The sequence below is a fragment of the Mauremys reevesii genome, linkage group 5 (assembly GCF_016161935.1).
Source record: "Mauremys reevesii isolate NIE-2019 linkage group 5, ASM1616193v1, whole genome shotgun sequence".
NCBI lineage: Eukaryota > Metazoa > Chordata > Testudines > Geoemydidae > Mauremys > Mauremys reevesii.
In genome coordinates this window covers 66,571,888-66,596,565 of record NC_052627.1, presented here as the reverse complement: position 1 = coordinate 66,596,565, position 24,678 = coordinate 66,571,888, and the positions used below count along the sequence as shown (strand labels likewise).

The 24,678-nt window shown below is 40.4% G+C and overlaps 1 protein-coding gene across 1 annotated transcript in view; it reads left to right on the top strand.

The window, feature by feature from the left end:
• TMEM192 (transmembrane protein 192) overlaps nucleotides 1-24,678 on the top strand; it is a 44,264-nt gene that overhangs the window by 11,108 nt on the left and 8,478 nt on the right. Inside the window, exons 3-6 of the mRNA XM_039539595.1 lie at nucleotides 695-959; nucleotides 3,928-4,062; nucleotides 12,608-12,710; nucleotides 16,857-16,975. Coding sequence (XP_039395529.1) covers nucleotides 695-959; nucleotides 3,928-4,062; nucleotides 12,608-12,710; nucleotides 16,857-16,975 — 622 coding nt within the window. The remainder of the gene's footprint in view (nucleotides 1-694; nucleotides 960-3,927; nucleotides 4,063-12,607; nucleotides 12,711-16,856; nucleotides 16,976-24,678) is intronic.

Genomic DNA, 24,678 nt, shown 5'->3' with positions numbered 1-24,678 from the left:
CTTACTGAAATCAAGATATATTAGATCCACCGCATTTCCCTTGTCTAAAAAATCTGTTACTTTCTCAAAGAAGGAGATCAGGTTGGTTTGGCACGATCTACCTTTCATAAATCCATGCTGTAATTTGTCCCAGTTGCCATCGGCCTCATGCTCCATAACCACTCTCTCCTTTAAAATTTTTTCCATGATTTTGCATACTACAGATGTTAAACTAACAGGCCTGTAGTTACCCGGGTCACTTTTTTTCCCCTTCTTGAATATAGGAACTACATTAGCTAATCTCCAGTCAAACGGTACAATCCCCGAGTTTAGAGATTTATTAAAAATCATCGCTAATGGGCTTGCAATTTCACTAAGAGTAGTCTTAGTCTTGTATGCTAGGAACAAAAAAAAAAAAAAAAAAATCCTAGCAGTGTTGTTGGTCCACGGGTAGATGGAGGTGGTAAAAATTTAATGACGATGCAAAAAAGGCAGAACAAATATTTCAGTTCTGTATTCAGGAAGAAGCAGCATAACGTACTTATTGTACAAGGATGAAGTATCTTCTAGAAAACTGCATTAGGGATATTCCCCCCCCCCCCTTTCATTTGAACCAGTCCAGAAAATAAGGCATAGTAGTTAAATTTTGGTAATATTGTTTGTATTCTAACTATTAACCTTAAGGTCTTTCTTCTTTCTTTCCCTTCTTTCCCAGGTTGCTTTTGTTGTCTTAGTATTTTTAGCAGGTATATATTGTTCTTATGTAAACCCAAATGAGGATGAATGCCCTGGAAAATACACCAACCCACTTAAGGTGCAAAGTGTCATAATCATTGCGAAGGTAATTCTGTGGATTCTGCATGTTGTCTTTGAACGATATGTTCAGCATCATCATAGTAAAGTCAGATGCAGAGGATACCTCCTGATCTACCGATCAACAAGACATCTTAAAAGGCTGCCACTCCTTATACATTCTGCAGGTGAGAGAAACCGATTTGAATTTTTCTCTTTTATGGATTCTGTATCAACAAATATTATGAACTGAACTACTTCATCTATGCTTTATGAACTAATAATTTTTAAGGTGTGGCACACTAGTTTGTGAGTGCTGTGCTTAATAGTTTAATACAAACCTCCCTACTCTTGTTTTTATCACTAGAGCAGCAGGTCAGAATCCACCTGAGTTGAAATAGATTCAGAAATAATAGCCAGTGACTGGATGTCTTGTCCCATCAACTAAATGTGATAGCTATAATGTTCTTAGAGCAAAATGTGCTGCATTTGGTAATTTTAACCTGTTTCTGATGGACTGTTTGGCTGTTAAAATGCTGACTTGCATGCATCCATAGGGCCCCAGGAATGCTCTTGGCTGACTTTACTTTCTGAAGCCATTGTAGGCTTCATATAGTAATAAGAGTCTGCACTGTACTTAATCAGTGTACGGGCTTCTGATCTTGACTCTGCAGTCAAACTCCAGAACTGAAGAGCAAAGGGTGTTCAGGTTGGAGAAAAGCAGTCATGTAACATGCCCCATTTTACAAAAAGGGCTGGGGTGGGGAACAATCATGTGGTCTACTCTCTGTCATTATGAAACAGCACAGACTTTCTCATTTGAATGTATGGAGAGATCATGTGCATGTGTGGAGAGTGTTTCCAAGGGGTGCATTCCATAACTACAAAATGGAAGAGAGTCTGAAGAGGTCTCATCCCCCTTTGCCATTTTCCACATACTCCAACTTCTAATATGTCTTAGGTCATATGTACACTGCTGGTGTGCTGCTATAGCGTAGATGCTTCCTATATTAGAGATAATGAAGCAAACCCTTTCCACCGAGGTGGTAACTAGGTCGATGGAAGAGTTCTTCCATCAATCTAGCTATGTATACACTGGGGTTAGGTTGACCTAACTGTGGCAGTCAAGGCATGATGATTTTTCACAGCCCTGGAGTGATACAGTTAGGTTGATCTGATTTTATTTATTTATTTATTTATTTATTTGAGTGTAGGCTAGGCCTAGATTGCATGTTGCTGAAGTTTTGCTGCAAATAAAGGAGTTTTATTTTGCTTGAGATTCATGTTATGAATGCTACTTCATCCCTACTTTCCCTGAGGTGAAGAGGATTCTCGGCAGCATTTTAACTCTATGTTCTTTAGTTTTACTTTTTCTTAGTGGCGGCAAGCATAGAAAGTGTTTAACTACCAGCAGCTGTCCAGCTTTTTCCAGAAACTGAACTTAATTCTTGCCTAAAATCATATGGTCATTGCTCTGTTTTGAATACTGGTCTTTTTTTATAGGAAGGCACTGATTGTGGAGAATAAAATCTAAGATGAGTACACAGTGTGCTTCAAATAGCTGAAATGGGAACTTCTTTCAGTTATCTTGATAACGTGTGTGGTCTTGCAGTTTGATGTACTAATTTCCTTATGTTTAACTATGTTCCATTTGCAAGCTTAAGGCTTCTAGTATATGCAATGGTTAAAATTCAGTGTGTGTAAACACCCAAGACAAACTTCCTTGTTGGGGGTGATGGTCAAGTTCCCTCAAACACTACTGAAAAGTGAAGGTGGAAATTAAATGTAATGCCACATGTCATAAAGTGGCAATTTGGCCTTGACAGTTCAGTCATCCAACATAGTATACTGTTCATGCTCTGCTTTAAAGTACACCTCTACCCTGATATAATGTGACCCGATATAACACGAATTTGGATATAATGCGGTAAAGCAGTGCTCGGGGAGGGGGGGGCAGGGCTGCGCACTCCGGCGGATCAAAGCAAGTTTGATATAATGCGATTTCACCTATAACACAGTAAGGTTTTATTTTTGTGTGTGTGTGTTTGGGGGGGAGGGTTGTTGGTTTTTTTTTTTTTTTTTTTTTTTTTTGCTCCCGAGGACGGCGTTCTATTGGGGTAGAGGTGTAGTAAATGAGTTCTACACCTACCTCACAGCTGAAAGATGTCTTATGTTCCCTAGAACTCTACAGCACAAAAGAAGGACATGGTTCCTACTGTGAATAACTTAGTTTCTATTTTATATCTGACACAAGAAGTGTATGGGGATGGAAATGATGACACATGGGAGGGGAATGGGAATTCAAATGTCTCTTCTGCCTGGTTTTGGAACAGGGAGTGGATCTTGGTATCCCTAGTCCTAGGTGAGTAGCCTAACCACTAAGCTACTAGATATTTTGGGGTGGGTCTCACAATTTCTCCTGTTGGAGCTGTTGCACTTTATATAAGTAAGAAGGATTTGAATTAAATGAAGCTAGTGCCTTGGTAGACTAGATTTGGGAAATAACTTCAAGTATCACTCAAGTAAAAATCATATTTAGATAATGGCTCTAATGTGTACAGTTATACTCACTCAGCTGTAATGTATGTAAAACTTCTGATCTGCGTGTATGTTTTTAAAAATGTGCACATACTTAAGAACTAAATTCTCTTAAATATTTGCAACTGCTCTTAAAGTTAAACTGAAATGATGTGTTTGTAGTACAAGATAGACCCATAATTGGAGTTCTATATTGGATATGTAGAATGAGATTGATGTACTGAAAGGTCAAATATTAGACAATAGGTCTAACATTCTTGTCAAACAATGACATACAATAAATCAGTAATGTTGTCTGAATTTTGTGCATTTGCTTGAAGGCTTCAAGAACTATAGAATGAAGCAGTCTGGTCCAGGAGGACTTCTAACTTAACAGTTTCACAAATAACTGTAATTACAAATAGCTTTTTCTTTTATGCAATTTGAATCACACATCAGTTATGTTTTTCCATTCCATAGCTATAATCCATCTAGCCTAACAAACAAGGGTCCACTGGGATGTAGATATTGGAGGAGGGAATTTTTTGAGCCATTTTTGGGTATTGGCTAGACTAAAACACGTAAATGTCATGTCTGTTTTTTTTGTCTTTCTTCCCCCCCCTCCACCCCCACCCCCAGGAAATGCAGCCCTGCTTCTGATACTGTCAGCTCAGCATTCCTTTCCTAACTATAGTAAGAAGTATCTCTACCTTATCCTTGGAGTCTTGTGTCTGGAGCTGATTTGTTCTTTGACGTGCATAGTCATTTACACAGGTAAAAACTGCAATTATTGCCTTGTTGTGTGACTGCCTTACCAGGCACTAAACTCTATTTTCTCTGTTCTCTTAACAGTACTATAACTTTTGGCACCAGGAGACTTCTTGCAGCTCTGATTGTAAAACTGGCTTCTCAGTATCTGTATCCATTGCGGACAATCAGATATTCTTGTTTAAAACAAACTGGAAAGTCATTGTCATGGCTTGAACTCTAAATGTTGCCAAATAAAAACTAGGCTGGTTGTTAGAGTGTAAGGCACTTTCCCATGAAGTTAATGATATAGTGAAACTGCAGTAGTTAAAATAGAAGTATCTGTCTAACACAGATTGCTAGTGTGCTTTCATGACCATTTTGTCAAACAAACAGATATGGTGGGTGGGTGTGGTTTTATACTGTGACTCGAAGAGAAGTAATATTTTTCTTGTCTAGTAAAAACCACTTTCCTTTGGCATGTGGAACTTATGTTTAAGCTGGTATATGGCATATCTCCATCTTCAAACTTGCAATGTCCTTCCAGTTCCTCTTCTTCTCTACCTCTTCCCGTAATCTTATCTCCTGTAGTATTTGTTGAAGGATAGTAGTTGTAAAGTGACACTCAGACTCTTGGAGTCTCTACTTAATTATATGAAGCAATCTGAATCTCTAGCCCACGTTCACTATAACACTAACAGCTTGTACAAAATAATTTTTAATATAGAATACTATGTAGCATTACTGGCCTGATGGGTTTGGTCTAATCTTCCAGGGCCATGTTTTGTTTGTTTCTGTCTTGGCTCACTCTATTAAACCATCACAATAAAACATCACATTTAGATGGCCAGATTGCTTATATGCCAGGCTAAAAGATCATAAGAGTGACCTAGACAGCATGAAATAAACTTCTACTCCTGGCTACCACTATTAAGGAAAACGGGTTTAAACACAACAAATCCAGATAAACTAGTGTTTGATTTTGAAAAGCAGAAATTAGGTCTCATGTTCTTAAATAAGATTATGCACTTGGTTTAAACATCTGCTCTTGAGCTGTTGCACGTGGATTCTTTATTGCTACAGTGAAATACACAGACAAATACTACAAAGTGGTATCTATTTTTATATCTTGCTTGTAAACATCATTGTCCTTTAACGCCTGGGAATCTTCATTTTCTTTACACTATTTTTTTTTTTAAATTGGAGGGGTACTGATTGGTTTTATTTAAAAACCTAGTAGGCTTTCATCAGCTGTACTTGCTTACTTCCTAATGGGCTGGTGTACACAACTTAGTGAGAAAGGAGACAGACCAATTGACTTCAGCGGGAATTGAGCTGCCCCAGTGTCTCCTACACAACAAAATGAATGCTGCCTGAAGTATCAGGTGGTTGCTAGTAGCTCAGCAAAACTACTGTGGTCGTGGAATTCAAGTTGTGGATCTCCTCCCAGTAGTTAGAAAAGAAACCAATTGCAAAAGTAGAAGTGTGGTGTTGACAAAAGAAGGAAAGGGATGAGAAGAGGTTGAGTTGAAAAGGGGAACAAAGTAATTTCAGGGAGGGAAGAGGAAACAGCTGCTGTAACATTATGCTGCTGATTCTCATGGGACAATGCTAAAAGCCAAAGCGACTTCTCGATAGCCAGTGTTTGTCAGTAACTGACCCATGAGGTGTCTCAACTTAAAACTCTACTCTAGGAGAAACTTCATGACTAGAGAAGCCTAGTTAGTGACTTGCTATAAAGTTGCAAAGTGTAGTTATTCCCAGTGTGATGGTATACTACTAAATTCTATTAATGCTTTGAATACACTGTTTCAAGATCTGATTTACTATTTTCTTTTTAACTTGTGCTTGTAGTAGTATTGAGACTACAGCCTCAAATGTACCAATCTACCTCTCTTGGCTATAATAGAGGCTCTGACACTAGGTTTGTCTATATGGTGAATTTGACCAACATAGCTGCAGCAAAGTATTCCTCTATAGCTATGCTGGTTGTGATACAGCATGGCCAGAGGGCAGCAGGAGAGTGTTAGCAGGAAGCCTTATTCCATGCAAGGGGTGGAAAGTTTGCTATAGATTAACTAGAGCACCTGAAGCCAATTAGAGCACCTGATGCCAATTAGAGTAACAGCAGTGAGACACATGATATAAACCCCCTGCTTCAGGTCAGACAGGGTGGGTTGTTGTAGCAGGAAGATTTGGCTGGAGCAGAGAACAGTTTGAAGGAATTGGAGCAGAGAACAGTTTGAAGAGAAGCAGAAGAAAGTTTGGAGGAGTGCTGCGGTGGGCTAAGAAGTCCAAGACCCTAGGTAAGGGGCACCTAGCTTGTGCAGAGGGAGGGCAGGAAGCCCCCCACAAGCTGAAGGGCAGGAAGTAGCCCAGGGGAAGGAACCACCAGTTCAAGTGGTTCACCACTATCCTCAGGGCCCCTGGGCTGGGACCTGGAGTAGAGGGCGGGCCCAGGTCCCTCCCTCTCCACTCCCCTCCTCAAAGACACTAGTGGGGCAATTAATATTCCGATTCAAGGGCAAGAAATGGTGCCCTGAACCCCCCCTTAAGAAGAGAAAGCGCGAGACCCATCATAATAGTGCCAGCAATTTGCCACAGGGTATAACTTCTTCAGGTGAACACTCTAGTCTGGAGCAAATGTGACTTTGGAAGTGGAGTAATTACTCCAAAATAAAATCACTCTTATAGCAGAATAGTTATTCTGCTGTAGTCAGTATATTTTCCATTCTGGATATCTACTTTTAATAAGTGAATATTGTTGAAATAGTTTTCTCCATTTGAGCACATTAAAGTAAAGAAAATAGTGAGAGTTGATTTTTACACCCCACCCCCCCACACACCCACACAGTCTGGAACATAGTTACAAAGACTTGCATGACAGAAACAGCCATCATTCACTGCCTCAAAAACTATAGCACAGATGGTGCACTAGCAATAAGATTTCTACCACAAGCAGAATAACCCAATGGGATGCCATTGCTCCCCCCTCTATTACGCAACTTGCACCTTTCATCCTGGGTATGGGGGATGGGAAGGTGATGAAAACACCTTACAGGTCCTGTTCTGAGGGTGGTTGCCTCCACTCTTTTGATTTAGGCTTTCCACAATAGCACTTGTTTTTCCTAACTGTCTTCTGAACTGTCACGTTCCTCAAACTTCTTCAAACTGCTCGATAGACCTAAGGGTTTCTTACTGCAAACGTTACATTCTAAACAAAGTACTCCATTGCATCTCTTGCACACACTGCTGCTCAAAGAGCAAAGAATTAGGTATTTCTTTCTCAGCCTTGATCTGTTCTAACTGGATAAACAACCAAGAAAAAGCTGGTCTCCATACTAGTATTGGAAGCTGAGCTTCATTCTCTAAACCTTCATGTGCCTTAACACACATGTTCATTGAAACTGAGCTTCACACCCCTTTAAAAGACAAGGAGTCTCTGTCATCCCATCTAATTGATGTCAGTTCAAGATATACTTCAAAATTGGAACAGCAAGTGAGGGCTTTTTGGGTGGGGGGAGCAGGAGAGACTTAAACTGATACGGAACCACAGATAGTAACTTCATGCACAAATTCTGTTAAAGGCCAAACTCCTGAAGTAAAACTAATTTGGGATGGGTTACAGCAATGAAAAGGCATAAACTAAATGGTGGGATAGGCCCTCAGTTTCTATCTTGGTATTTCTGACAGCAGAGCACTACCTGAGTGCAAGCATTAAGGCTCTCTGGCAGGATGTTTGGTTTCTTATCGCAGAACTTGGAGCATTTTTCTCTCAAATGCTCCGAATATCCCCCTCCAAAACAAACACTTGCCTGGCATTCTTTCTAGTACACAGATGTCTGTTAAAGTATGTGGCTCTAAGATGAAAGTAGTGTTGATGAACATTTTAAGTCAGTTTGAGGAGAAGTCTACATTAGAAACTTTTGCCAGTATAGTAACATGGCTGTAATTTTCTTACAACGGGTGTATACCAGCAAATCCTACTATGGAGATGCAGTTTCTACAAGCATACAAATATTTTTGCCAGTACAGCTTTTCCCTCAAACAAGCATAAGCTAGTATAAACTGTGTCTACACTAGGAGGGTTTGGTGGCAAAATTATACCTGTCAATATAGCTTCAAGTGTAGACCTGGCCTAAGGAACTCTGAAGCCTCTCAGGTTAGGTAATTCTGTTATGATAAACTACTTTTGGTAAGCTTTTCTTCTCCCCTCCAGAAGTGTTATAGTTTAATCTATTCCTGATGTAGCCTTCTTATTTGTTTTTAAACTAAAGCAATCTTTTCACTTACAAATTACATTAACTCAGCTGAAAGATCATAAACAATCTCAAACAGGGTTGTACCATATTTCCTCTTCTGGCACCAGAAAGTAAACTTTCTTATTCTCTAACATGTGTGAGCCAGAACAAGTTGGTAGATTTTTGTGTTGCTAGCAAACCACTTGCACTGTCACTTGAAATAGTCCCACAACATTGGTTAAGGATTGTCTTGCAATGGTCCTCAAAACATATTGGGGACTGTACCAATCCCAAACATTCCCTGCCTTGAAGAGTTTACACACGTTTTATTCAGTGCTCAACTTAATGTAGTTCTTAATGGAGCATACAGTAACTATACTGGCTAGTCTGCATCTTTTTTGTGTTCTGGAGTTCACTTAATTATATGGATCAGGAATGAAAACTGTCTGGAAAAAGGTGGGATGGGAAGAAGTCAATATGTTCATATAGCTTAAAAAAAAATACAGCCCTGAAGTCAGAAACCCCCAGTACAGAAACAAACAGCACTGAATCATAATTGTCCTGTTTCCTTGCATTTGTTAGCTATAGAGTTCATTAGTATATTTAGTAATCTGTGAAGCATTGATGCATTTGTATGAACACAAACATTAAAATCCAGTATGTAGAAGTAGATGTAAAGTAAGTTTTACATAGGTACTTGAAGCTTGTGATATCCCATTTTTTGCTATTGGTCAAACATGTTGTTCCGGGACAAGCTTGTTAAGGAATACTCATTCCTTAACAAGCTTTGTATTCCTAGTTGACCCACTGCCACTCTTGCTGCCATGGGAGACAGTCAATACTGATTCCATATCGATTATCATACACTGCATAGTAATCTCCAATATCAGAGAATCTCTTGGATTGAGATGTTCTTGATTTATGGGATAGAGTGTAATGTAAAGAACTCTATAAAAGCAGGCTAACTTTAATGGACTACTCTGGAGTCAAAATTCAGAAAGCTCATTTCCTTATCGCACCAATATTAAATCCTCTTTTAAAACACTTCCTAAATGCAAGCATTAAAAGCTTCTGGTTACACCCTGCCCTACATACTTCTTGCTGCACTGTTGAATGTCTGTTCAGAGGCTTGCAGTGTCCCAGACCAACTTATCTTCCTGCAATGAATCTTTAAACTTCCTTGTATACAAAAGAGTAGACTGCCTACAAGCAATTGTGATGTAATTTCATGTCCAAGCAGAACAAACTGGGCTGTAATACTATTTTAATGCCTAATACCATAGGCCAAATCAAATTTGCCTACGTGAAGCACTCCTTGTTCCCCTGTGACACTGACAAGATACTGTAAATCCTCTTTCTACAAACCAGGTATATCATGGGCACTAAATACCAGCTTTCCCTTCTCCCTTGTCAGTGTGCCTCCCTCTTCTGGAGGAATCACCTCTGGAGGGTGTGACCAACTTTGTATCCAGTCCCACTAATTCCTTAGCTGCTGACTCATCTTGAAGGGTGCTAATAAGTACTAGTTGTAATGGGGGAACCTGTCCACCAAGGCTTTGTCTAAACACATAAGCTGTACCACTTCATCTACACTGGCAGAAAAATCACTCCCCCTAACCAAAATAGCTACTTACTTGTCTGCAGTTTTGTGCTAATTTCAGTCCTTAATTAGGTCATTGAATGAAATGGTGGCAACTTACTGTCAATATAGAGCTGATGTAAAACATAGTGAAATATATGTGAGACTTGATATCTGATCCTCCTGAGTTGGCGGGGGTGAGAGGAAATTTAAAATCTATATTTAACTAAAATGATTGGCTATTTTCTCTGCTCTTGGCAGCAATGGGAGGCACCTTATGACTTGTTTCTATTGTCAGCAGAGATGTAATTCTTTAAACTCTGTGCTACTGCCAAATAAAAGATTAATATTCTCACGGACAAGTCATGTTGGAAATTCCTGGTGTCTCCTTAAGCTGGTTTTGTCTGTATAATACTATGATAGGTGTGATAACTTCCTAGCCTGAAATGGCTCATCTCTTGAGGGTCTTGTAGTATTCTAGCAAAGTGACCTTTTAATAAACCCTACAGCATTCTTGACTGGTAAAGGACAATTTCTTCCACATACTTAAGTGCCAAAGTAGCTTGACTCATTTTCATAGCTCCAGATTGTGATAACCTTCCTCACAGTTAGGCAATGCCTTGCTCTAGATAATCCCAGTTACCCTAACATTACTCCACAAGCAGCCCTACTGAAGTATCTGTCTGGCCTGTAAACAATATGTTTTCCTAATGGTCTACCTCTGCTCAGAGAGTAATCATGCTAAGATCTACACATTCCCAGCTCCCATTGATTTCAAAGAGGATTGAGGGTGCTTGGTACCTTGCAAGATTGGACCATATGTGGGGGATCAGAACAAAGCCTTCTATGTATCCAGTGTATATCTAACAGGCATGACAAATTCTACACTTTCCTCTCAATTCCATATTGTTTTATTCCCCCAATTAAATATAATGAAGATGACCATTTGAAGGATTTATATTTCCTTCCTCAGTGCCTGTGAACTTGCAATAGGTGTAAACTTCATTCCCACACTTGAATTACCCTTCTCAGATAAAGTTTTAGGTGGAAGCAGACCACTGAGTGACAGTCTGGTTTGATGACTTTTACAACTTGCAGAGACACTTTAGCCTTAGTTATTCCTATGATCAGTCAGACAACCTGCTTCTATATAGCAGGTGGCCTAGTAAAATTTTGAGGGGTGAGAGAGAAACATCCTTTCCTCGCTAGAGAGGCTGGAATAGAAGAGAATGGACCATTACATAAAGTAGGTCATCCAAACTCATTTTAATGTCCCTCTTCAGATATACTATGTGATACATCTCTAGCTTAACCAGGGTCTGAGTCCACGCTAACCTGGATAGCCTAGAAAGGATCGGAGACTGGGGTTCAGTTCACTTTCAAGGGGTAATATTTTCAGAAAGGTCTGTTACAATTATTAGCTTAGTTTTTAAAGCTGAATGTTTAAAGTCATTTTGATGTCTCTGTACTTGAGACTGTATCTTAGTAGAGATTACACAGCTTCACATGCATTTGCATGATACTGCAGTATTTGAGGTGCAGAACTGCTGGGGAATAGTATTAAAAACGTCTTTTAAACTGTCATGGAAAAATTAGTACAATTTATACATGCTTATGGGGGACTATTCTTGCACTTGGACCAAATTTGTAAGCTAACTATTTCTGAATATGTTAGGAAGTATAGATTATGGACATGTTTTCAGTTTCCAGCTGGCACCATTAATGGCAGTCTTGTCAGCAAACTGAGTGTGAATTGATTTTAGGCATGAAGATTGAGCTAACATGTTATCCCGGTAACTGGTCCTCTAAAATCAGATTGGGGCATACTGGCCCCAACTACACTACCCTTTCCTGTGTTTTAAAAGTGATAGCTTCTAATAATTGTTACTGTCAATGTGAAAAGGGTAAAGTGCATCAAGAACTGACTAAAATCTGCTTTTAGTTTGAAGCATATTCAGCATGGACTATGATGATGGAGACTCATTTAAGTGGTGTCCTATAAATGCACACATGGGGCGCACAATCATAACTCTTCAGGAATTGACACAATCTGAGCAGCTAGTAAGTCCTTAAATAATGTATGTTAACAATACAGAGTTAAACACCACATAAATATCAGGACTTTCATGGGGAGTCTCTGAAATTTAATATAGTTATTAGGACTGGTTGATCATAACTATACAGCACTCCCACACAAGATGCTGTTGTACATGAGATTGGAATACTGCAAATAGAAAAGGAAAATGACCACTAATGATACAGACAATGTGGCTCCTAGCCTGCTCGCTAAAGAGTTGTTTTGTAAACTTGGCAGATTTGTACACAGTTAAGAACAAGACAGTACAGACAGGTGAGAGCAAGCAAGTTTTGTCATCTTCCTGTATTTCCCCCCCCCCCCCTTTCAAAAGTACTCTTTCAAAGAGCCTCTTATCATTTCAGGAAATGTGACCTTCCCCAGCTCTTGGGGAAGGGTGCCTGGTAACAGCCTTAAGTACAAGCAAGAGCCCCAAGCAGCACTCTGCAGCTAGTGCAAGCACTACAATTCTCAGGCATGACCGTATGGAATTTTGAGCAGCAGGACCAAAGGAAATGCCAATTCCTAAGGTGTAACCTGACCCTCTTGTTGGGCTCCCTGGTTATCTCCCTTACTGCTACCTTTGAGGCAGGTTTTAACCCTGTGTAGGACTCGGAGTTGAGGAGCCAGACCATGCTATTAAAAACTGTCTGCATTAACTACCTCTTTTTATTTCAGTGAAAATAAGCAATTTCAACAAGGCAAGGCCAAGGCCTGATATAATTGAAGAAGAAAAGATGTATGCTTACCCCAGTCACATTACCTCAGAGATTGGATTCAGGTAACCTCTTCTGTTATCTTCAGTTAGTTTATCTGGGTAACTGTGTAAACACTTAGCATCAATTTCTGTACAGAATGGTGTGTGGGACTTTAAAGCTGTAAGGAAAAGTAGAAAGGTGATATTAAAATCCTTAATGGACTTCTGTAGCATTTCAGCTGCTGTATTATAGACACACAAACCAGAAACTGTAAAGAACCAGAAACTGTAAAGATAGTCCCCCTCAGCAATGGTAACTTGATAAAATACCATTTTCATGATTAAGTATTTTTGTATGTCATTGCCTTAAAAGGTACATAGGGACCATATGACCATTATTGGTGAAATTTTATATGAATCTCTACTATCATGTGCTAAACATAACTAGCTGTGCTTATTAAACTAACTGTACTTACTCTAACATAGTTGGTTTTAAGCAGTTTGTAGAGAAATACTGCTGTCTTGGATGTTATTTCAAATGTCTCTCTGTGTAAACCAAGAACCTACTGCCCAGAAGGAGTTGGGTTGATACCTGGGAGAGAAGTGAATTGGGTGCTCTTTGCTAGAAGGTAAGATGTTTATTTGCAGCTTGAGGTCAGGGTTTTCTCTTTTAGGCTGGGGTCAGGAGTATCTCGCAGCTGGTATAGGGTGGGAAGTATATTTCCACTTTTGGAGAGGAATTCTACAGATTGCATATTTTGTGTGTGGGGGCAGAGGGCAGAGAGACCATGAATAAGCCTATTTGGAGAGACCGGTCATTCAGCCTGCTCATGTTAACCTGACAAACACCCTGACCCATGTACCCTTTTGACTACTACATATTTCAGCAACTGGAAGGAGTTCAAATGTCTCTATTAAAAGATTAGTGTACTGGTTGTGGGGGATCTACTCCTCCTCCTTGTGTCTAAGCTAGATTGCACATGTAGATCAAATTTGTGACTAAATACCCCATAGATCATGGCATACTAGCATGGAAACAGTCTGTTGGTGGGGTGCTGAGAACCCAGCAGAAAGATCTAACAATTCTGCTAGTCAGTCTCTTCTGAACCTTAATGTTCACAATTTCAAACTTCCATGCACTTTCTGGAGAAACTGATGTGCAGCCCCTCCCCCCAAACAAAACTGAGCAGCACAGAAACCCAGGATGTAGGGAAGGTTTTCAGTGGTGTTACCTTATCACAGTGTCTGCCTATCTGGGTATAAAACGTGTGTGTGTACAAGAGATCACAACTTATTGATTCAACTCCCCTCTTGACTCAGTCTCAAACATTCTGAGAACATTTCTGCACCACTCTGTAGTAAGACCACCTGTGCTGAGCAAGAGACTTATTGACCCCTTGAGTAAATTGTTTAAAGAGCAGGACTACTGTGAAAAGTTCCGTAAAAGGAGGACAGAGATATTTGAGAATTCCACGCTTTCTTGTTCTCTAGATCAGATGTCTACTTAAGAATAACTTTTCAGGGCTGACAATCCAAGTTGGGATCTGAGAAGAGCTGTTTCCTCCTTCTCATACTTACCCAGTAGTAAAAGTCCTACAGGCCATCTTTTGCCCTCAATAACTTGTGCATCCCTGTTGGCTTAAGTGGATTTGTACTGGTGTAACTGATAGGTCTGGAACTGTAACTATTAAACAACTCTTGATGTACAAGAAGAGACTGCAGCTCCATTCTCAGGGCTGTGCTGGCTCTGTAGGGTTAACAAGAGTACAAACTAGTGAAGCTTCTTAAATGTGGCACCTTCTGTGCCAAGTCATTCTTCAGAGTAGAACTGCACTCTGGTACATGTAGTATTGTACTCGGAAGTCCACAAAAGTATGTATTTGGGTCTATGTGGACAAGACTATATGCATGTTCAGTCACCTGTTTCAAGCTTTTATTCAATTTATTAGAGCACAAATTCTAGGATTTAAGTGTGAAGTGCTCCTCCTACTGTGTTCTAAATAAAAACAATCTTCGGATTTCCAAAGAATTCTTCTCTAGGCCAACAAGAATGAAACTTCAGCCAGCATGTAATCTTGACTTTTACATGTCTGAAAAAAGGCCATTGGGTGGCACTACTAGCACCAATTATAGTTAAGGTTGCACAACATTCTCTATTGAAGACCCTGTTTTCTGTTATATAAATACCAGACTTCTGCTGTTTGGGCTGAAATTTTCCAATTAGATACCTGCCTCTGAACTTTTGGAACATTTTCAGCAAACGTGGTTCAGCCATCTCAAAGAGAGAATGTGGGAAAGATTCTTCTTATCCATGGCTTATTTGTAGGAATTATTGTTTTTTAATTGTGTGGCAGACCAGCTGTAGCATTTCCATACTCTGGAGGGACTCAGAACTTGGCACTTCACTGTCAGGGGTTTTGTTCAGGGGGTGGAAGGGAAATAATACTACATAAGCACAAGGAGTTGAATTAAATTTTACTAGGCCACCTGCTATATAGAAGCAGGTTGTCTGACTGATCATAGGAATAACTAAGGCTGAACCAGGTAACCTTAAATCTGGCACTTGCTAATTCTAGAGTGCTTGACTTAGTAACTTTTAATGTTTAAATATAGTTCTTTTGGATTTAATTATTAGCATAATGGTGTTTTGGTGCTGAACTGCAAAGGAAAAACCGATCCAAGTAATCACTTAGTATGGAGGACACTGCTGCTTGAAGTCTCCTGTGAACTATTTTCTACTGCATCATGCAAACAAGTGCTGTTCATTATAAGTTTAACTGTAAATTGGAATGCATTTTCCTGGGGGTCTAAGAGAGGCTAATGGGCTCTGGCAATGACCACTAAATTATAAACCTTCCTATCTATTCTTCTTGACTCTTTTTATGGTAAGTAACTTCTTAATTCAGGGTATAGGAAGAAGCCATTACAGCATCCTTTAGTACAACAGAACTGACTTAATTCTAGCCAACAGCGAAGCACTTTGCATTTGATACTTTTGTAGGGTGACCAGATGACCCGATTTTTATAGGGACAGTCCCGATTTTGGGGTCTTTTTCTTATATAGGCTCCTATTACCCCCCCCCACCACACACACACACACTTGCTGTCTGGTCACCCAATACTTTAGCCTTTTTACAGAACCTTTTCTTAACATCAAGCCATGTAGTGTGCGTATATGCATATTCTATTTTAGTTATGATTTGATAGCAAGATATTTGGAGGCATTTCAAAGACTTGTATCCAGAATAGAGTATTTCAGTGCAAGTACACTACATGGCTTGAAGCTTAAAAAGCTCTGTGCAAACCAGAGCAAACAATATTAAGCTAGCTACAATAAAATGAAACGAACTTGTTTACATACACTATTGAGGCACCAAAGAAATCTTTGAATGATGAGTACAACACTAGCATAACTTTGTTTTATAACTTTTACCAAAACTCTTCTGAATATTATTGTAACGTTGTCACGTAACCATGTTGAGTTTGGCAGAAGTTAAACTATTTGCCTCTACAAACCAGGCCCTGGAAGAGGGCCTGTGTTTAATGGCTAACTTCCTACCCTTCCCCCTTAGGGTAATTCTTTTAAATTTGAGAGACCAGGTGGATTTTTAACCACTTTATTGGAAAACCACAGTAGAATCCAAATGAATGCTTACTTTACTTGCTGTAAGGCATCCTGGGATCAATTTCACTCCCTGCCCAGGCAGGTGAACCTTCCTCTCTGGTCAGAGTCTCTTCTCTCCACTTAGAGACGCTTTTAACTTGAGAGAGAGTCGGGTTATGCATGTGCCTTGTAATCATCATATGCATAGTCTTCCCAGACAGATCCAACCACAGCTTCCCCTGCTACCAAAGAATATGGAACTCAAATATATACCTCAACATTAAACAAAACACATGGTAAAATGCTGATGGGATGAACTAGAAGGGCAAAAGTGCCTTGCCTCGGGGACCCAGGAAGATCTAAAGGTGCTGCTTGTATCGGGCCTCTCCAATCCCCTAACACCCACATAGTTTTGCTAAAGGCTCAGATATTCCTCTTATGGCCCAAACTATTCTCTCAGAGTAGGAAAGTAATCAAGAGGAACTAAACAAAAGTCATGAGAAGGGGTTTGTAGACGTATCATCAGTTATCTCCAATCTCCTTTATGTGTAGTGATGATAAATTTGTAATATACTCCTTTTAACACAAATTGTGAATGACTTTCCTCCTTTTCTTATGCCTTCAAGGGAAAGCTCGAGTTTGGAAGAAATAGTTGAAAAGCAAGGAGATGTGATAGACTATCTCCAACGACACAATGCGCAGCTCAGCAAGAGACTACTAGCACTAACATCACAGCAAATCAGAGGTTAGAGATATCCAGGAAGCTGCTGCTGCATTTTAAGAGGAATCCAAAGCAATGTAATTTGATTTGGAGGACAGACAACTCCACTTGATTACTGTCTTTAATGGAAGTAGTATAGCTCTCAAGTTGGAAGTATGAATTCTATTAGAAGTGTAAAATCTGCAGCTAGAGATGCTGTCTATTTTGAACAAACACTCTTTATTTGAGGATGTTAACTTTTTGCTGGGCTGAAGATGGACCTGAGCTCCCTGACTAAACTTTGTTTTAATGTTGTTCAGTTGAGATTTTTTTGCACTGCTGTAACAAACTCCAAACTACCAAAGTCTTCTGTGCTTCTAGAACTCAAACATTTGTTTTCCAGAATGAAACATTGCAGGGTATGGCCCCTCCTGACTTTCTGGGTTTCTTATAGTAGAGGTTGAGATTAACTCAAATGTTGTAACATGCTATAACAACTGTGTTCATTGAGATTTTAAAAGCTATTTATTTCAATATTCCCTAAACACGCTTCTACAGTTGGAGTGGAAGAGTCTATAGGGCAAATTGAAGAGACTCAGTTTCTGGATCAGTGTCTTTTGTTGTTGTGTGGGTATGTGTTTGGGTTTTTTTGGTTTTTTCTTTGCCCTAAAAAGAGTAACTACACAAATGTGGAAATGAAGCAAAGATGAAGAATCAGATGTTTGGTCTAAAACACATCCAAGTCTCTCCTTTGTATGCAGGAAAAGTAGGATTTCACTTCACTAAGCATAGTATGTAAAAACTAGGCTCGCAGACATTTGATCAAATTGATGGCTGATCAAGTATCTAAACAATTTCAGTGTAGAATGTCTAAATCTGATTTTTAGAGCTGTCCTAAGTATTTGTGGCTTTTTTGCTGAACTTTTTTCCCCAAGAACTATAAATAGGAACTATTGTGCATTAAATATTTATATTTGGAGAGAGCTTTTTTGTAAACTACTCTCTAAACTTGTTGTTGACTCTTTAGTTCAATACATGAGAATTTACGGTTTTTGTTTTCCTTAGGATGGTGCACTGTTAAGTTAGATGCTGTAAAAGGTGCTACTATTGCAGTTGCAATGATGGCAGCTTATACAGTTTGACAACCTTTTTCTAAAGTGTCGTCATTTTGGCTCTGAAGCCAATGACTGGGAATTGAAAATTCTAATCCATTACTCAATGTCTGTAAACTTCCACCTCTATGTACTTAGAGTGAATTCTCTAGAGAAGCTAGTCCTTAAGCCTGAACACTTGCCTGCTCAGATGGAAGTGGAGTATACCCAGACCACTCCTTAAAACTTATGTTAAAAAGCCAGAGAACCATTCTCTTCTGAGTTTCTGCTACCTTGTTTTCCAAACCTTTCCCTACCAATTGTGTATCCTACTCAGTATTTCATGGGGAGACAGGCTAGCCTCTGAACAAAGTAGGAAGAATCTCAGTATAATGCTGGGAGTGGTGGTAATCTCAGAACACCAAAGGAAAATTACCCCATCCTGTCTTGGTTCTGGGACGCAACTTGGTGTCCAATTCTATTGTAATAATTCAGAGTAATTAATAATATATGATACTTGTAGTTGAGGGACAACAGGAAAATTGGAGACCTGCTGCTATCCAACATTATTCTTTTCTCCCTAGCTGTATTTTTCAAAGTACAGCTGATTTTATACTAAATATTTGAGGGATATATGAATATCTGTTTTTAGAACACTCAGGTTTTGATGTAACTGCGTATAACTGTCTGTACATATATCTGTCTGAAAAGCTGAGAATGTGACTGAAGTTCATGCACAATAAATGCAATTAAGGAAAAGTTTAAAGCCTTTCATTACAATGATCATATCTACTCTTCAAATATTTAAAATGGGATCTCTTAAGGATTTTGGACCAGTCTGGAAAAGCAAGAATTGGATATTGCCATTTAATCTGTAATACCAGACAGCAGCATTTAGATGGAGAAGGCACTTTCCTAAACTGCTGATCGCAGTAAAACTCTGCAAAGAGGAAGAACAGGATCTACTCATTTTATGAATACTCCAGGTGCCTATGTTCTAAAGGTAACATGAGGGCTAGTAAAAACTTCTTAAGGGCACCTCTCTCCAGCAAGTTCCTACAAAGGTGGTGGCAGCCTTATCTATCATGGATACGTTCCTCTAAACTCCTGCTGCCCGGAAAACAGTAAATTTTGGGTTAGCTTGATGCAGCTGGTTTCTACTGGAAAATCCTGCTGAAGCTAGCTTGTAGCAAAGTATTTAGGTAATACCATTGTCACTTACTTGGCTGTCCTTTAAAGCAAACTTCTCCACTGCATCAGTGGAAGAAAATATTGCACATGGCCCATTAGAGTAATATTTGCTACTAAGCTATGTGGGAAACCTACCTAAGTGAGAGGATAGCCCAAGCAGAGCACCTGATGGCTTCGCTTACAGTGAATCCTCTAGCTCCACACCAATGGAGAAATTTTAAGATCTGAATGAAGTGCTCGCAGACTAGAATCTAGCACTTCACGATCTCACTGGAACTAGGGCTTGGTCTACACTTGGAACCTATGTCGGTATAACTACATTGCTCAGGGGTGTGGAAAATCCACACTCCTGGGCAACGTAGTTACACCAATCTAACCCCCGATTGTGCTATGTCAATGGGAGGGCTGCTACCACCTCCTGGGGAAATGGAGTTCCTACACCAATGGAAGTAGCTCTCCCATTGGCATAGGTAGCATCCTCACTAAGTGCTGCAGTGGTGCAGCTTCACCACTGCAAGTGTAGACAAGCCCTCGATTTTGCTATTGCTGTGTAATAATAGGGGATAGAATCTTAAATTCAGATTTGGTTCAGCTATAGCTGCCTTCTGTGATCTCAGTTTCTTTTCAGTCCCATTCTGAGACTTAATTGCTCAATCTCTTAGAAGCTTCCTTTAGAGAATCCCAAGAAAACAAATCGTAAGAGGTCTCTGAGCCTTGTTAGGGGTGAGTCTGGTGGCTCAGACAATGGCAGAGGGCAAAAAGGGACAGGAGGGGCTAGCCCCCAAAGGATTTCCAGAGTGGGCTGGAAATCTTGTGAGATTTGGCAGGAGATTTGGAACCATGATAGGAGCTCTGTACTTAGGGCCACTTCCTGTTTTTTCTGGTAGATAATCACATGGATTAGAGGCAGCAGTTTGGCAATGACCAAAACCAACTCAATTATGCAGGGCATGTGGCTGGCCAACTGCAGCACTGGGACCAAGAACCTGTGGGGTAGCAGATGGGCTAACAGACCTGGGGCAGCTGCTTGATGCAGGGGGCTGTGTTGCCTATCCCAGGTGGGAAAGCCATGGGGAAAAGTCAGGAAGGTGAGAGGAAACAGCAAAAGGCTAGGAAAGGAACCACATCCTAAGCAGCCAGGGTTAGGGCAACTTGTGGAGATAACGTGCAGCTGGAAAACAATGCGCAGGCACAATGCGGCACCTCTGTCCTTGCAGCAGAGTGAATTCACAAACAATTGGGGCCCACTGTGAGGACAAGGGGAGGCCCCAGGTTCCAGCCTCCTCAGTGGGTGTGTTTTTGAGGTTCAGCATATTCCTTCAGTGTGGCCTTATGGACTCAGGTGAATGCATCTGGTGGAAGTAATGGGAGGAGCTCCAGGTGGCTTCAGGGTCTGGCCTGTAGGGAACCATAAGAGGACTGAACAGCGGGTCACAGAACACACTGGCTGTCTTCAGGTATTGGGGATGGAGGAGGGGGAACCCATGGCCTGGGCTTTCCAGCATCTCAGCCAATGGCCTTACACATTCCAGCCAACAGGCTCCCTCATTCCCAACCCTACAGCCTTGGGTTCTCTCTGTGTGTCTGTCTCTCCTCTCCCTTCCCTCCCCCCATTGGCTCTCTACAGCAACCCATTGGGTCACAAGAATGGTCATACTGGGTCAGACCCAGTGGTCCATCTAGCTCATTATCCTGTCTTCCAACAGTGGCCAGTGCCATGTGTTTCAAAGGGCATGAACAGAACAGGGCAATTATTGGGATGATCCAAGCCCAGCTTTTGGCAATTGGAGATTTAGGGTCTACTAATATTGGTCTGAATCCAGTGTCTTATACAGCTGCCCCTGATCAGTTGGGGGCCCATCTTCTCCAGTCAATATGTGAGAAGATATGGCAGGCAGCGTATATGGACAGCAGCTCAAGTCCACTCAGAGGGTGGCTGGGGCCACACAGCTGAAAAGAGCAACATATCCAATTAACTTGAGTGGTTTAGCCCCTTTTCAGGAATTACCCCAAGAAGAAGGATTCCATATACACCTCTACCCCCATATAATGTGACCCAATATAACATGAACTCAGATATAATGCGGTAAAGTAGTACTCTTGGAAATAAGGTGTACATTTTTAAGAGTAATTTGCTGTGGGAACAATTTACTAAGGGTCTTGGTGGATTCGGTATTACTGACATTTTAAAAATAAGAGTGGATGCTCTTTAAAAATATATGCTCCAAGAATTACTTTAGGGAAGTTTTATGGCCTGTATTATATGGGAGGTCAGACTAGATCAGGGGTAGGCAACCTATGGCACAGGTGCCAAAGGCGGCATGCGAGCTGATTTTCAGTGGTACTCACACTGCCTAGGTCCTGGCCACCCATCTGGGGGGCTCTGCATTTTAATTTAATTTTAAATGAAACTTCTTAAACATTTAAAAAACCTGATTTACTTTACATACAACAATAGTTTAGTTATATATTATAGACTTAAAGAAAGAGACCTTCTAAAACCATTAAAATGTATGACTTAACCTTAAATTAGAATGAATAAATGAAGACTCAGCACATCACTTCTGAAAGGTTGCTGACCCCTGGACTAGATGATCAGAATGGTCCCTTCTGGCCTTGGAATCTGTGAATTTATAACTGTTTTACAGATTAAGTAATCTGTTTATACTAACCTTTAACTATAAATGCTCATCACGGCAGCTTGATGTTTGTTTCCAGAATGAAGACTGCTCTGCATATATATTTATGCTAATATGAAGCACATTAGTGGAAGTGATTAGAGTACCCATATAACCTAGTACCAAAGTCTATGGGCTAACATAGACTTTGCAATTTACATCAGCACTCAGTCACATGCATTCAAACACAATGTACAGTGAATGAACAGGACCTATCTCTTTCTATAAGTAACATGTAATTGTTAGACTAGTTTTACAACATTTGTTCCAGTAACCATTACTTTTCTCAAATCTGACTTACTCAAAACATATCTAACAATTGAGACAAGTTGTCCAAATTAATACAAGAGTTAAAGTAGCTGTTTTCCCTTTCAAGCAGTTTATTATGTGACCAGATACACAAATGTTGTGAATGTTACTGAATAAAGCCATATATGTCCAAGTTTTGCAGCGTCTCTTGTATTACTGTCCATTTCTGATTTTGGTGGCAGGTGTTGTGCTGCTTTTTCTTCAGCTTTGTACTTCTTACTTTTCACTGAGAAGTCTATTTCTTTAAGAAAGATACGTTTAAAACTGCAGGAAGAGGGAAGCAATCTGTGTGCTACCCTAACTAAAAAAGGGTCCATGTGACAGTAACAAAGAAGAAGAAAAATCCTCTGCAGAACAGAGCTGTCCAACTCAGGACATAAAATGTTCACCCAAAGCTAATCTAGCTCTAGTGCCAGATGAGTCAGTTCTTAGTTTTTTTTCCAGATCCTTTTCCTACTTGAAACTATTGCCATCTTTGGTGACCAACAGATATGTTGTTCAAAATCACCTACCACCAAATTCCTATCCAAGTGCAGATCTGCCAGGGAAAAGAATGTTAGTCAGACCCTACCTCTGTGAAAAAGGCCCTGATCCTAGGCAGCATCAACTCTTAATGAGGTCAAGGGTTGGGGGAGAAAAATCTAAAATTCTCTTCCAATCCTCCAACTAGAAATTTAAATCCCTAATTGGATGAAGACCATCCAAGCAGAGACAGAGTACTTCAGGGGGAAGAAAGGCTCTAAAAATCAGACCTTAGTTGTGGCAGTGGGTACTTTGGCACATTTAGACTTTTACTAAACTACCCATTCAGGGAAACACTAATACATTTTTGAAAATCTTTGGAAAAATCTCAACAACCCATAGCCTCTTCTTTGCCACCTGATGAGGTGGTAATAACAGTCAATTTCTCCCCCTCCTGATGATTTCAGAACTCATCACAACATATTGAGGAGGCTGGCTGCTGCTCTGAATATCCAATCAGAAGAGGTGTAGGAAGAGTCTCTCAGACACATGGACATTTTAGCCTCTGCAAAAGCCTCTTGGGTAGCTTTCCCTGTTAGGGTATCCTGGAACCTGGATTTTATGGCTGACCTCATCTTCCTTGCCTCCCTCTGCTAAAAGGATGGAGAAAAGAGATCTCTTCACGGGGATTTGAGCACTTCTCTAAGCACCCTTCTCCATGCTCCCTGCTAGTCACTGCTGCTAATGAAAGATAGAGACAGGGACACCAGGCTTCTACTTCCAAAAGGAAAGAAGCTAAAAAGCTACATCTGGTCAGCAGGTAACTTTTTATTCCCAGGTTTACATTTTAGGATTGGGATTTGCAAACCAAGAGGCTGTGCTGGGTTGATATGATTGCAGCCTGTGGGATAATATCCTGAAGTTCAAAGACAAGCTTCTTGATGAGGCAAAACATGAATTCAGTTGCTATGGTGTAAGAGGGCAAATTAGTAGCCAGAACAGTACTGCAAGTAAGCCTGGATAAAGTGGACTCTGCAGCTTGAGCTATGGTTTCTGTCATTGCGATGCAGTGTTCATCTTGGCTGTAGTCATCAAGTCTTCCCCTGATGTGCAACAAACCATTCAAGACCTCCCATCTGAAAGCCCCTTGCTGTTTTCTAAGATGGCTTTATAGTATTAAAGATTCATAGGCGACCCCTAAGTCTCTGGAGATTTATACACTGTCGACAAAAAGAAAACTACAGCAGCCCCAACAGTTTCAGCCCTTCTTGTCACGTACCCAAAAAGAGGAGCAGAATTTACAAGAGGCATCTTCCTTCTTCCCCTTCTTCTGCAGCTGCCAGTTCTCCTAGTCAAACTGGGTCCTCAAGAGCAGTCTACCACTTATCAATGAGTACCATCTTTCCCCACCCCAATTTTTCCAACTGCCTTTCCCACTTCTTAAGTGCTTGGACCTGTTATGCCAAGAGGCAATTCTCTTCTAGATTTTCTGCTTCTCCAGTTCCATCAACCTGAAAGCTGCTTACATTATGGGAATTCAAAACACTCTGGCAGACTGAGCACAGAGGTGAAGCATAACTCTTGATAGTGGGAGGGGGGTGAGGAGGACTTGTATTTTGAGCCAAGTACCCAACCAAAACAAAAAAAAGTATAAACCATGGCAGAAATCTGGGGGCTGCCCATCCCACATGTCACCTCTGCTTGATTGGGTCACCACTATGGGGTCATGTGCAGGTCACTATTGAGTGATCTCTTGACCTAGATGTATCCAGGGCCATTTTCCAGAAGTGGAAAATTTCCTAAATGGACCTATTTGTAACAAGAGGAAACAAACGAATGTCTCTTTTGTTCCTGAGCAGGTCACGGCCCAAGTTCACTGATAGATACTTTCCTCATACCCTGGTCAAAAGGCCTGCTGTATGCCTTCCCTCCAGTTCTGCCAAAGTCAAGCAAGGGTCTGCTCACCTTATTCTAAGGGATGCAGGAAGCACTGCTAAATCGTAGAAAACCTTCAACA